Source organism: Notothenia rossii (genome assembly GCF_949606895.1).
Source record: "Notothenia rossii genome assembly, chromosome: 4".
Lineage (NCBI taxonomy): Eukaryota > Metazoa > Chordata > Actinopteri > Perciformes > Nototheniidae > Notothenia > Notothenia rossii.
In genome coordinates, this window is record NC_136902.1 from 95,419,095 (window position 1) to 95,432,130 (window position 13,036).

At 46.5% G+C, this 13,036-nt stretch overlaps 2 protein-coding genes across 4 annotated transcripts in view; one reads left to right on the forward strand and one right to left on the reverse strand.

Annotated features, from left to right (window-relative positions):
- Positions 1 to 4,604, reverse strand: part of rnf169 (ring finger protein 169) — a 7,954-nt gene extending 3,350 nt beyond the window's left edge. Inside the window, exons 1-6 of one of the 2 annotated variants that reach the window (XM_079678577.1) lie at positions 4,513 to 4,604; positions 3,044 to 3,114; positions 2,020 to 2,120; positions 1,854 to 1,941; positions 340 to 881; positions 130 to 231 (exon numbers count right to left, since the gene is read on the reverse strand). In XM_079678577.1, coding sequence (XP_079534703.1) covers positions 130 to 231; positions 340 to 881; positions 1,854 to 1,941; positions 2,020 to 2,120; positions 3,044 to 3,114; positions 4,513 to 4,576 — 968 coding nt within the window. In that variant the 5' untranslated portion in view covers positions 4,577 to 4,604. Of the gene's footprint in view, positions 1 to 129; positions 882 to 1,853; positions 1,942 to 2,019; positions 2,121 to 3,043; positions 3,115 to 4,512 lie in introns of both variants that reach the window. The other variant, XM_079678576.1, reaches the window with a different exon arrangement.
- A 517-nt stretch (positions 4,605 to 5,121) lies between these two features.
- lipt2 (lipoyl(octanoyl) transferase 2) lies at positions 5,122 to 9,417 on the forward strand. 2 transcript variants are annotated; one of them, XM_079678619.1, is made up of 2 exons: positions 5,122 to 5,236; positions 8,715 to 9,410. In XM_079678619.1, exon 2 carries the CDS (start codon positions 8,720 to 8,722, stop codon positions 9,092 to 9,094), a length of 375 nt encoding a protein of 124 aa, XP_079534745.1. In that variant the 5' UTR covers positions 5,122 to 5,236; positions 8,715 to 8,719; the 3' UTR covers positions 9,095 to 9,410. The 2 variants fall into 2 exon arrangements, with proteins under 2 accessions (XP_079534745.1, XP_079534746.1); XM_079678620.1 differs by having other exon boundaries at positions 5,188 to 5,247; positions 8,715 to 9,417.
- The last annotated feature ends 3,619 nt before the right edge of the window (positions 9,418 to 13,036 follow it).

The following is a 13,036-nucleotide window of genomic DNA, read 5'->3' on the forward strand; positions in this document are numbered from 1 at the left end:
TGAACCCTGAGTCAGCATGATGAGTCCTGAACCCTGAGTCAGCATTATGAGTCCTGAACCCTGACATGAGTCAGCATGATGAGTCCTGAACCCTGAGTCAGCATTATGAGTCCTGCTGTATGAACTTGCCTCTCCTTGACAGCAGGAACGTGGATCTTCTTCCTCTGCACGGCGTCCTGAGAGTCGAATTCTAACCTCTTGTTGCCAGGCGGATCAGAGGGGGACTCTGACCTCTTGTTGCCGGGCGGATCAGAGGGGGACTCTGACCTCTTGTTGCCGGGCGGATCAGAGGGGGACTCTGACCTCTTGTTGCCGGGCCGATCAGAGGGGGACTCTGACCTCTTGTTGCCGGGCCGATCAGAGGGGGACTCTGACCTCTTGTTGCCGGGCCGATCAGAGGGGGATCTCTTGTTGCCGTGCCGATCAGAGGGTGTTTCCTCTCCGCTCAGATTGCCGTTTAACTTCATTTTCTGCCGGTCCAGTTCGATCTGCCTCCATTTCTGCATCAATGCGGCTCCAACCTCGTATCTGCTGGGTCTCAGGCTCTGGTCCTGGTTCAGGCTCTGGTCCTGGTTCTGGTTCAGGCTCAGGTTCAGGTTCCTGGGGGTGGACTTCACGACGGAGGTTATCACCAGGCGTCCGTCAGCCAGGCGTCTGGGAGGAGTGCACGGCGAACACTCGATGGGTTTGAAGTGGTTCAGCTCCTCCGAGATGCTATCGTTGCTATCGGGGCTAACGGAGCGTTCTGGAGGGATGGGGGGGGAGGAGGGGGGGAGGAGGACGGGTCGCCATGGCAAACGCCTGTCAGAGGGGGGGGGCGCCGATGAGCAGCGACTGTTCTCCGACGCGAGGAGGATCCCTGCTGTGAAGCTGTGGCTCACCTGAGGAGAGACAGGAGAGACACGTGAGACAAGTCAGATCAGATAACATATATGAACACCTGAGGAGAGACACGTGAGACAAGTCAGATCAGATAACATATATGAACACCTGAGGAGAGACACGTGAGACAAGTCAGATCAGATAACATATATGAACACCTGAGGAGAGACACGTGAGACAAGTCAGATCAGATAACATATATGAACACCTGAGGAGAGACACGTGAGACAAGTCAGATCAGATAACATATATGAACACCTGAGGAGAGACACGTGAGACAAGTCAGATCAGATAACATATAGGAACACCTGAGGAGAGACACATGAGACAAGTCAGATCAGATAACATATATGAACACCTGAGGAGAGACACGTGAGACAAGTCAGATCAGATAACATATATGAACACCTGAGGAGAGACACGTGAGACAAGTCAGATCAGATAACATATATGAACACCTGAGGAGAGACACGTGAGACAAGTCAGATCAGATAACATATATGAACACCTGAGGAGAGACACGTGAGACAAGTCAGATCAGATAACATATATGAACACCTGAGGAGAGACACGTGAGACAAGTCAGATCAGATAACATATATGAACACCTGAGGAGAGACACGTGAGACAAGTCAGATCAGATAACATATATGAACACCTGAGGAGAGACACGTGAGACAAGTCAGATCAGATAAGATATATGAACACCTGAGGAGAGACACGTGAGACAGAGTCCAGAGTCACATGGAGGGTACCCTGCCAAACTCAAAACGGGCAAAAGCACAGAAAAAGGGTCCGAAGTCGTGACAGTAGACGTGGGCGAAGGATTGGGATTATTAGGGTCTGAGATCAGAGGAATCCCATTGGACCAGAGACAGATGCTGCCTTCAGGGACCAATACAGAAACACCACATCCTGCAGGACTCTATATATTATATTATTATTATTTGAGGCACATGTGTGCTACGTACTCTCTCCATGAGGGGGGGCTGGAGAGCCTTCAGCTTCCCTGCTCGGTCCTCCAGAGGGTCGCTGCAGCTCTGACTCCTCTGAGCACCACTGAAGAAGAAACGCACGTCAGCTGGTCAGTAATAATAATAATAACAATAATAATAACAACAACAGTAGTTCTCTGACCCCATGCAGGCTGCAGAGTGTTTGGTCTTCCGGATGAAGGCGGAGATGTTCCTGATCTTCCGGCTCAGCGGCTCCTCGTTCTCAGAGTCAGACAGAACTCCCTGTGAGGAAATAAACTATCTTTTCTCAAAACTTCTAAATGTTCACTTTTTGGAAAATTATATTTTTCGGAATACGGTGCATTCACTGACCGCAGTAAAGCGGGAGAGATACGGTGCGTTCACTGACCGCAGTAAAGCGGGAGAGATACGGTGCGTTCACTGACCGCAGTAAAGCGGGAGAGATACGGTGCGTTCACTGACCGCAGTAAAGCGGGAGAGATACGGTGCGTTCACTGACCGCAGTAAAGCGGCAGAGATACGGTGCGTTCACTGACCGCAGTAAAGCGGCAGAGATACGGTGCGTTCACTGACCGCAGTAAAGCGGGAGAGATACGGTGCGTTCACTGACCGCAGTAAAGCGGCAGAGATACGGTGCGTTCACTGACCGCAGTAAAGCGGCAGAGATACGGTGCGTTCACTGACCGCAGTAAAGCGGGAGAGATACGGTGCGTTCACTGACCGCAGTAAAGCGGGAGAGATACGGTGCGTTCACTGACCGCAGTAAAGCGGCAGAGATACGGTGCGTTCACTGACCGCAGTAAAGCGGGAGAGATACGGTGCGTTCACTGACCGCAGTAAAGCGGCAGAGATACGGTGCGTTCACTGACCGCAGTAAAGCGGGAGAGATACAGTGCGTTCACTGACCGCAGTAAAGCGGCAGAGATACGGTGCGTTCACTGACCGCAGTAAAGCGGGAGAGATACGGTGCGTTCACTGACCGCAGTAAAGCGGGAGAGATACGGTGCGTTCAATGACCGCATTAAAGCGGGAGAGATACGGTGCGTTCACTGACCGCAGTAAAGCGGGAGAGATACGGTGCGTTCACTGACCGCAGTAAAGCGGCAGAGATACGGTGCGTTCACTGACCGCAGTAAAGCGGGAGAGATACGGTGCGTTCACTGACCGCAGTAAAGCGGACTCACCTTGTGTTTCCCGCTCGCTCCGGATGAAACGTCGCTACATTTTGGGATCAGAGCCGGAGACGCAAACAACTCTGAGGAGAGAAAACCACAAAGATCAGCTGTTAAACAACAACAACAACAACAACAACAACAAACATATTTATAAATATAACACAGGAGGAAAAAACAATGAATACAAACACCAGAAATATAAGTATCTGGAAAATACACAATATAAAAATACTTACAATGAGCTCCTCTTTCACAGTTTTATCAAACACAGAATATAAACATGTAAAAAATGTATTTGAAAATAACAATCATTCAAAATAATACAATATTTATATAAAATAGATATAATATTATTTATAGATGTCGTGTCATCGCATTTTATGAAAAAAACGATTGTTAAATGAGTTAAATATAAATAAATTTATATTTAATGCAACTTCACCTTTTCAACAGGAAACAGGTTCCATTCATTTTGAGTAAATACAGATCAATAATCAGATGTTCTCTGATCACAGATTAACGTCACTGTGTGTAGGTCTGTGTATTAATATGTATTAATGTGTAGTTCTGTGTATTAATATGTATTAATGTGTAGGTCTGTGTATTAATATGTATTAATGTGTAGGTCTGTGTATTAATGTGTAGTTATATGTCATATTTATTATGTAAAGTGTATTATGTAAAGTGTATTATGTAAAGTGTATTATGTAAAGCGTCTTTGAGTTGTGAAAAGCGCTATATAAATAAAATGCATTATTATATGTATTAAGTAGTACTGTAGTATTTAGGCTCCTCCTACAGCGGTACATGTCGGGGCAAGTCCTCAGAAAGCAGAGCACTTTAACCTCCAGCTTTACACATGGATATGAAATATAAGAAAAAAATCATCTATGTCATATATATATATATATATATATATATATATATATATATATATATATTTGCTTTTCAGAAGAGTGTAACTCTGTTAATACACTATCTGTGCCTCTCTTAGTTATAGTAAAGTTACTCTCAACACTAGCTCAGAGCTGGGAAGTAACTAAGTACTTTCTCAAGTACTTAAATACAATTTAACAAGACCCGAGTACTTCTACTTTTACTTAAGATCCTAAATATGTGAGTACTTGTACCTGAGTACTTACCTAAATATGTGAGTACTTGTACCTGAGAACTTGTACCTAAATATGTGAGTACGTGTACCTGAGAACTTGTACCTAAAGATGTGAGTACTTGTACCTGAGTACTTTACCTAAAGATGTGAGTACTTGTACCTGAGTACTTGTACCTAAATATGTGAGTGCTTGTACCTATAGATGCGAGTACTTGTTTACCCGGGAAACTCTCTCCCCTCTGTGATCACTAGCTGTTTCTCTCCCGGTTGTCGGTACTATAAACGGACTCTATAACGCATTTTACCCCCCAGACCCGGAGGTGATTCAGCGGACTGTGAGCTGATGTCTACCCGGGAAAGAGCTCACCTCTCCGGCTGTCTCTCCTCCTGTCTCTCGCCTCTCTGGACCGGTTCCTCCCGACCGCCGCCATGTTGCTGTCTCTCCGCTCACAACATACCCTAAACCCGGAAGTGAAAGAGCGCTGAAGCAGATCCTCCTGGTGGTAGTTTTTATTATTATGTATTCGAGAACATATCTAGTAAACCTCATTTATGTTGCATACACACAAGATCACATCAAGGGTAGAGATATAAAGTAATAACCACTAAAATGTTTTAAAATATTAATCGAGAAGGTCTCCCTCCATCATCTGAGTGACAGAGAGGAGGCGGGGCTTAAAGGAAACTCCACTGCGCATGCTCTGTGGGCCCGTTGCCAGGCTTTTTTGGCTTCATCGCCACTGAGCAGTGTCAGAGATAAAGTCCTGCCTCCTCCTGGATTTCAAAATAAACGTAAACATTTGAAACAAAACCCGGAAAAACTCAATCTAAACTTTGTGTTTCACTACTAACCCTCAAATTATTATTATTATTATTATTATTATTATTATTATTTTTATTATTATTATTATTATTATAACAGGCTCTATCTATCCATCTATCTAAAATGATCTCCTTTAGTTTTTTTTGAAAGGTTTCCAGCAGGCGGCAGAAAACCGGAAGTAGATCGATTTCACCACCGAAGAAGAAGAATAACAACAACAATGGCGGCGCATTGAAGCAGCTTCCGAGACTTTAGAGACTTTAAACAGGTGAGAAAAAGGTAAAAAAACAGGTGATAAACACCTGAGATCAGAGAGGCAGTTCCCCCGAGCTGTGAGGAGCTTTAATGAAACCTCGTTCAGAGTCTGAGCTGCGTATATAATGAATATATAGAGGTCAAACTGCCCTCTATATATTCATTATTTCACATTAAAAGTCATATTTTCACACAATAGCAGAAGCCTAAATTAGGTTTTTAACAGGATTCTGGAAGGATAATTAATGGGTAAAATAATTACTTTATTTACCTTTTTATAATTGATTTTTAACGGGGAGCAAAGTTACCTAAAATATAATAAAAACAATTAATTAATTCAAAGCAATCTACAGTATTTAAGGTCATTTTAATAGATTATTAATTATATTTTCAAGGATTAAATTCCCTAAAAGTTGACCGAAGAATATGTTGAATTAAATCATGAATTGTAGGGGAGTAACGGTTCACAAACATTTCGGTTCGGTACGTACCTCGTTTTTTAGGTCACGGTTCGGTACGTTTCGGTGCAGCAGAAAAAATAGAGAATGCGGTTCCTGAAGAAATTGCTAATGGGAATGCTTTATGCTGAAAAGCTGACGCTGAGCTGCTATGCTGAAATGTAATGTGTAAGAAGAAAGTGAATAATTTAAATTGAAATGATACATGAACACCAGTGTTGGGACTAACACGTTACAAACTAACGCGTTACTGTAACGCAACTACCTTTTGCGGTCATGGCCATATCCACCATTGAGGTCACCGAGATCCGGACCTTGGTAATTTTTTCCGAGCTGTGTGTATAACAAAACTTGTGAAATAATTGTACTAAACGGGGTTCTTTGTAGTACTTCCATTTACAGCCAATGGGGGCGCTGCATTACTACGTAGTCTCGATTAAAGCAAACAGAAGAAGACGACATGTATCAACAAACCACCGCAGCCCAGACTTGACCGGAGCAGCGGAGGAGTGATGAGGTATCTAGAGATGTGAGTCTAGCGGGCTGCTTGTGCTTCTGTTCTCCAGGGAGGAGAGCTCCAGAGGCTAAACCTTGGTTTACATGGCAACAGCTTTTGAGGAAAACTCACTAATGGCACATAGACATGTTGAGGACTGGACCATTAACCATTATCTGAAGTCTAGTGCTGTTTTGACAATTTTCATAGGAGTTACGACAACATCGTGTTTTATGGCGAGAGATTTCCTTGGAAACGGCATATGGTGAGATCTCAGATTTGGTGTAGAGCTGTTGAGGCATGGACCGGTGATATACAAGTGAAGATTGGGGGACAATTGGGTCGTGTCCATTGGAGTTACAGCGGCATCGTGTTTTATGGCGAGGGATGCGTTTCCATAGTAACACCACACTACGTAACATCAGATTTGATGTAGAGCTGTCCAGGGCCACATTGTTAACCATCATGTGATGTTTGGTGGCATTCTGAGCCTGTCAGCTGGAGTTATGACATCATCAGGTCACACAGGTGTTTGTGTTTGAGCTAACGACGTGAGGAAACACCTGTGCTTGAGCCCAGAGATCAAAGGTTTCCATGGTGATGTGCAGTAATCAGTGAGAGGAGAGCATTTGCATTGTTCTGAATGAGAGATAAACCTCTTACATGTGAACGTTTTGTTGAAGAACCGTAACAGATATCGGTGAAATTTTAACGCGTGAAGCATGTCAAGGAAGTTGAGTATCTGAAGTGTGCTTTTTGTGTACTTTCAGGTTAATAATGTGGCCTTTTGGCAGATTAACTAAAGGTGTGCGGCTGCTGCTGTGAGGAAATATCAGCTTGAAATTACAATGGGCTTTAATGGAGGCATGTTGAACGTTTTTGTCACTGCATGCCCTCAAGAGGCACTTTGTTTTTAAAAAAATCATTTTTCAAGCTACGAGATGTTTCCCTACGTTTGTCATGAACAATGATGTCTCAGGAATGTAGGGTTTGGGAATTATTGCAGTTTAAAAACAAATATGAAGGGGAATTTCAATCTGTCCTCCACTCTAGCTGTGACATCACGCACTCTCAATCTGAAGAAAGCCTCTTTACCAAGGTCTGAACAATGTTTAATATCTCTAAAAGTAAGAATCTGATTTAAAAGTTGTGTAACACGAATAATGTCAGAAAGATGTGTAACATTTTAAAGTTGGAATGAGGTTTCTGAGTGAAAGTGTGAATGAACAGTTAGCAGTTGAAGTTGCATGAAGATTGTTGAAGTCTGAAGATTTTCTCCATTGACTTCCATGTTAAAAATGTGATGTATTATGGGATGTATCTCTGGAATTATGAAAGTTATGAATGAGAAAAGTAATAGCCATCGATTCCCGATCGAGCTGAAGGTTTTGATGTTTGAACGGAGTTTCTGCGATGTTCAATGTGGGAGGAGAAGAGGCGCAGAATAACCCGGAGGAATAAAAATAAAGAATTTGGTGCGTAGAGGAACGGATAGTTGGAATGCTGTGTCAGCTTTCCAACTACTTGTTCCTCTACGCCGTGTGATCATTTATGATCACAAAACATAACATATCTTTGGGATTTTTTAAATTATTATTAAACTGTGAATATTCACTCAAATAAATACTAAATATAATAAAATAAACATTAAGGTGCAGCATTTCGATGAACTGAAGTAATCTGTATCTGAACTGTACTGTACTCGTACCTCAGCAGCCAGTCTGACATTAGGACTTGCTCGTCGTTGTATTTTCATGTTTCTTAAAGAAAGCTGAACTTGTCCACATTGCTTGCTGAAAGAGCAGATCTGCTGGCACTAACAATGTCTCCTGCTGTGGAGAACACCCTCTCTAGGGACAGAGGTAGCAGATGCAGCCAGGTAGCGCTTTGCTACCATGGCAACATAAGGATGGCGTTTGTAATAGCTTTGGCTCGGTCTGAACTTGTTGCGAGTGGTGGAGGCTTAAATGCTAGCAGGAGTTGGGTTTGCACTTCAGTCTGTTTTCTTTTGGTACCGGTGATATTCACGTTCGGGTGATGCCTTTTCAAATGAGTGAGCAAGTTTGATTTTAAACCTTGCATACCTAAATGACGGAGCTTCGACAACGAGAAGGGATGTAGCCCTTTGACAACAAATGCTGTTACCGCTCTGTGACACTCCTCCGTTTTTTGTCTGGTCAGCTTTCCTTTTAATGCCAAGGAGAACGGTGTGTCGCGGCTAGCTGTACCTGGCACTTCAGGACATGCAAGCGGCGGGTCCGGGGTTATGCGTGACGTCGTCACGTTACTACAGGTCCTTACAGATAGCTACGTAGGCTTTCTTTGCAATACTAAAGAGTTAGTCTACCGCGTTTAGGAACCCACATTGTGTATTTTGTACGGGTTCCCGGTACCCGGCATTTTCTTATCGGTTCTCATCTGGAACCGAGTTTCGGTTTCCAACCCTATTATGTTATGATTGCCCCCCCGCCCCCAGGTATAATGTGTGTGTTATTATATAATGTGTGTTATTATATAATGTGTTATCCCCCCCCCAGGAGTGATGCCCCCCCGCCCCCTGGTCCAGGTCCTGCGCCTTGGCCTCCTCTCCTTCAGAGAGTCAGAGGCTCTGCAGCAGCAGCTGGTCCTCAGACACCATCAGAGGGTCAGAGGGGAGAACCAGGAGAACCAGGAGAACCATCAGAGGGTCAGAGAGCAGAGCCACGCCCTGCTGCTGGTCCAGCACCCCCCCACCTTCACCACGGGGCTGCGCTGCCTCCCCTACCCCCCTCCCCTGCTGGAGGGCCTGCGTCAGACCGGGGCCGAGGTGCAGCGCTGCAGCCGGGGGGGGCTGATCACCTTCCACGGGCCGGGGCAGCTCGTGTGCTACCCCATCCTGCACCTGGGCAGCTTCAAGAAGGTGATCAATAACCTTTAATAACCTTTAATACCCCATCATGCACCTGGGCAGCTTCAAGAAGGTGATCAATAACCTTCAATAACCTTTAATACCCCATCATGCACCTGGGCAGCTTCAAGAAGGTGATCAATAACCTTTAATACCCCATCATGCACCTGGGCAGCTTCAAGAAGGTGATCAATAACCTTCAATAACCTTTAATACCCCATCATGCACCTGGGCAGCTTCAAGAAGGTGATCAATAACCTTCAATAACCTTTAATACCCCATCATGCACCTGGGCAGCTTCAAGAAGGTGATCAATAACCTTTAATACCCCATCATGCACCTGGGCAGCTACAAGAAGGTGATCAATAACCTTTAATACCCCATCATGCACCTGGGCAGCTTCAAGAAGGTGATCAATAACCTTTAATACCCCATCATGCACCTGGGCAGCTTCAAGAAGGTGATCAATAACCTTCAATAACCTTCAATACCCCATCATGCACCTGGGCAGCTTCAAGAAGGTGATCAATAACCTTTAATAACCTTTAATACCCCATCATGCACCTGGGCAGCTTCAAGAAGGTGATCAATAACCTTTAATACCCCATCATGCACCTGGGCAGCTTCAAGAAGGTGATCAATAACCTTTAAATACAGTTTAATGTAGTTATCTGTTAACATGTATGTTAAAGGTCTCCTATCATGCAGAATGCACGTTCTGATGTCTTCTCTACATCACCATGTGTCCCCGGTGTGTCCCCTGTGTGTCCCCAGTGTGTCCCCGGTGTGTCCCCGGTGTGTCCCCGGTGTGTCCCCGGTGTGTCAGGAGACTCTCAAAGTGTCAGGAAATAAACCCCTCTCTCTTCTCCTCCGTACCCACATCTCTAAAAACAGGGAACAACGGAGCTGATCCAGATTTGCTGCGTCATGACCACATTACTAAAATGTGGGCGGGCTTTAAACCCACGGGCCAATCAGAAACGTTGCTGTCAGAAACAATGAGACGTTAGCATGCTAACACTCAGAGCTAGCCTGTGCTGGAGAGAGTGTGTGTGAAGAAGCAGGAAATCAAAAGGAAGTCACCTCGTGGTAAACCTGAGAGAGAGAGAGAGTTTGAGCTCCATCCTGTTTCAGAGAGGATCCTTGATGTGGTTTGGAACATGATGTGGAGTTTCATCACGGCAGCATTTAGCTGAGTTTCTCCTGATGAGACCTACTCTCTCTCTGAAGCTACTGACCCAGAGTCAGCTCTTTAGGAACAGCTGGGGGGGGGGGGGGGGGGGGGGGGCTACAAGGATCTGTTTGGGGTTTGGAGCAGGACACTTCAGAGACATGTCCTTAGTAACAGCTGGAAGAGAGGGGGGGGGGGCTACAAGGATCTGTTTGGGGTTTGGAGCAGGACACTTCAGAGACATGTCCTTAGTAACAGCTGGAAGAGAGGGGGGGGGCTACAAGGATCTGTTTGGGGTTTGGAGCAGGACACTTCAGAGACATGTCCTTAGTAACAGCTGGAGAGAGAGAGGGGGGGGGGCTACAAGGATCTGTTTGGGGTTTGGAGCAGGACACTTCAGAGACATGTCCTTAGTAACAGCTGGGAGAGAGGGGGGGGGGCTACAAGGATCTGTTTGGGGTTTGGAGCAGGACACTTCAGAGACATGTCCTTAGTAACAGCTGGAAGAGAGGGGGGGGGGGCTACAAGGATCTGTTTGGGGTTTGGAGCAGGACACTTCAGAGACATGTCCTTAGTAACAGCTGGAAGAGAGGGGGGGGGCTACAAGGATCTGTTTGGGGTTTGGAGCAGGACACTTCAGAGACATGTCCTTAGTAACAGCTGGAAGAGAGGGGGCGGGGCTACAAGGATCTGTTTGGGGTTTGAAGCAGGACACTTCAGAGACATGTCCTTAGTAACAGCTGGAAGAGAGAGGGGGGGGGCTACAAGGATCTGTTTGGGGTTTGGAGCAGGACACTTCAGAGACATGTCCTTAGTAACAGCTGGAAGAGAGGGGGGGGGCTACAAGGATCTGTTTGGGGTTTGGAGCAGGACACTTCAGAGACATGTCCTTAGTAACAGCTGGAAGAGAGAGGGGGGGGGCTACAAGGATCTGTTTGGGGTTTGGAGCAGGACACTTCAGAGACATGTCCTTAGTAACAGCTGGAAGAGAGGGGGGGGGCTACAAGGATCTGTTTGGGGTTTGGAGCAGGACACTTCAGAGACATGTCCTTAGTAACAGCTGGAAGAGAGGGGGGGGGCTACAAGGATCTGTTTGGGGTTTGGAGCAGGACACTTCAGAGACATGTCCTTAGTAACAGCTGGAAGAGAGGGGGGGGGGCTACAAGGATCTGTTTGGGGTTTGGAGCAGGACACTTCAGAGACATGTCCTTAGTAACAGCTGGAAGAGAGGGGGGGAGCTACAAGGATCTGTTTGGGTTTGGAGCAGGACACTTCAGAGACATGTCTTTAGTAACAGCTGGAAGAGAGAGGGGGGGGGGGCTACAAGGATCTGTTTGGGGTTTGGAGCAGGACACTTCAGAGACATGTCCTTAGTAACAGCCGGAAGAGAGGGGGCGGGGCTACAAGGATCTGTTTGGGGTTTGGAGCAGGACACTTCAGAGACATGTCCTTAGTAACAGCTGGAAGAGAGGGGGGGGGGGGCTACAAGGATCTGTTTGGGGTTTGGAGCAGGACACTTCAGAGACATGTCCTTAGTAACAGCTGGAAGAGAGAGGGGGGGGCTACAAGGATCTGTTTGGGTTTTGGAGCAGGACACTTCAGAGACATGTCCTTAGTAACAGCTGGAAGAGAGGGGGCGGGGCTACAAGGATCTGTTTGGGGTTTGGAGCAGGACACTTCAGAGACATGTCCTTAGTAACAGCTGGAAGAGAGGGGGGGGGCTACAAGGATCTGTTTGGGGTTTGGAGCAGGACACTTCAGAGACATGTCCTTAGTAACAGCTGGAAGAGAGGCGGGGGGCTACAAGGATCTGTTTGGGGTTTGGAGCAGGACACTTCAGAGACATGTCCTTAGTAACAGCTGGGAGAGAGGGGGGGGGCTACAAGGATCTGTTTGGGGTTTGGAGCAGGACACTTCAGAGTCATGTCCTTAGTAACAGCTGGAAGAGAGGGGGGGGGGCTACAAGGATCTGTTTGGGGTTTGGAGCAGGACACTTCAGAGACATGTCCTTAGTAACAGCTGGGAGAGAGGGGGGGGGGGCTACAAGGATCTGTTTGGGGTTTGGAGCAGGACACTTCAGAGACATGTCCTTAGTAACAGCTGGAAGAGAGGGGGGGGGGGCTACAAGGATCTGTTTGGGGTTTGGAGCAGGACACTTCAGAGACATGTCCTTAGTAACAGCTGGGAGAGAGGGGGGGGGCTACAAGGATCTGTTTGGGGTTTGGAGCAGGACACTTCAGAGACATGTCCTTAGTAACAGCTGGAAGAGAGGGGGGGGCTACAAGGATCTGTTTGGGGTTTGGAGCAGGACACTTCAGAGACATGTCCTTAGTAACAGCTGGAAGAGAGGGGGGGGCTACAAGGATCTGTTTGGGGTTTGGAGCAGGACACTTCAGAGACATGTCCTTAGTAACAGCTGGAAGAGGGGGGGGGCTACAATGATCTCTTTGGGGTTTGGAGCAGGACACTTCAGAGACATGTCCTTGGTAACAGCTGGAAGAGAGGGGGGGGGGCTACAAGGATCTGTTTGGGGTTTGGAGCAGGACACTTCAGAGACATGTCCTTAGTAACAGCTGGAAGAGAGGGGGGGGGCTACAAGGATCTGTTTGGGGTTTGGAGCAGGACACTTCAGAGACATGTCCTTAGTAACAGCTGGAAGAGAGGGGGGGGCTACAAGGATCTGTTTGGGGTTTGGAGCAGGACACTTCAGAGACATGTCCTTAGTAACAGCTGGAAGAGAGAGGGGGGGGGCTACAAGGATCTGTTTGGGGTTTGGAGCAGGACACTTCAGAGACATGTCC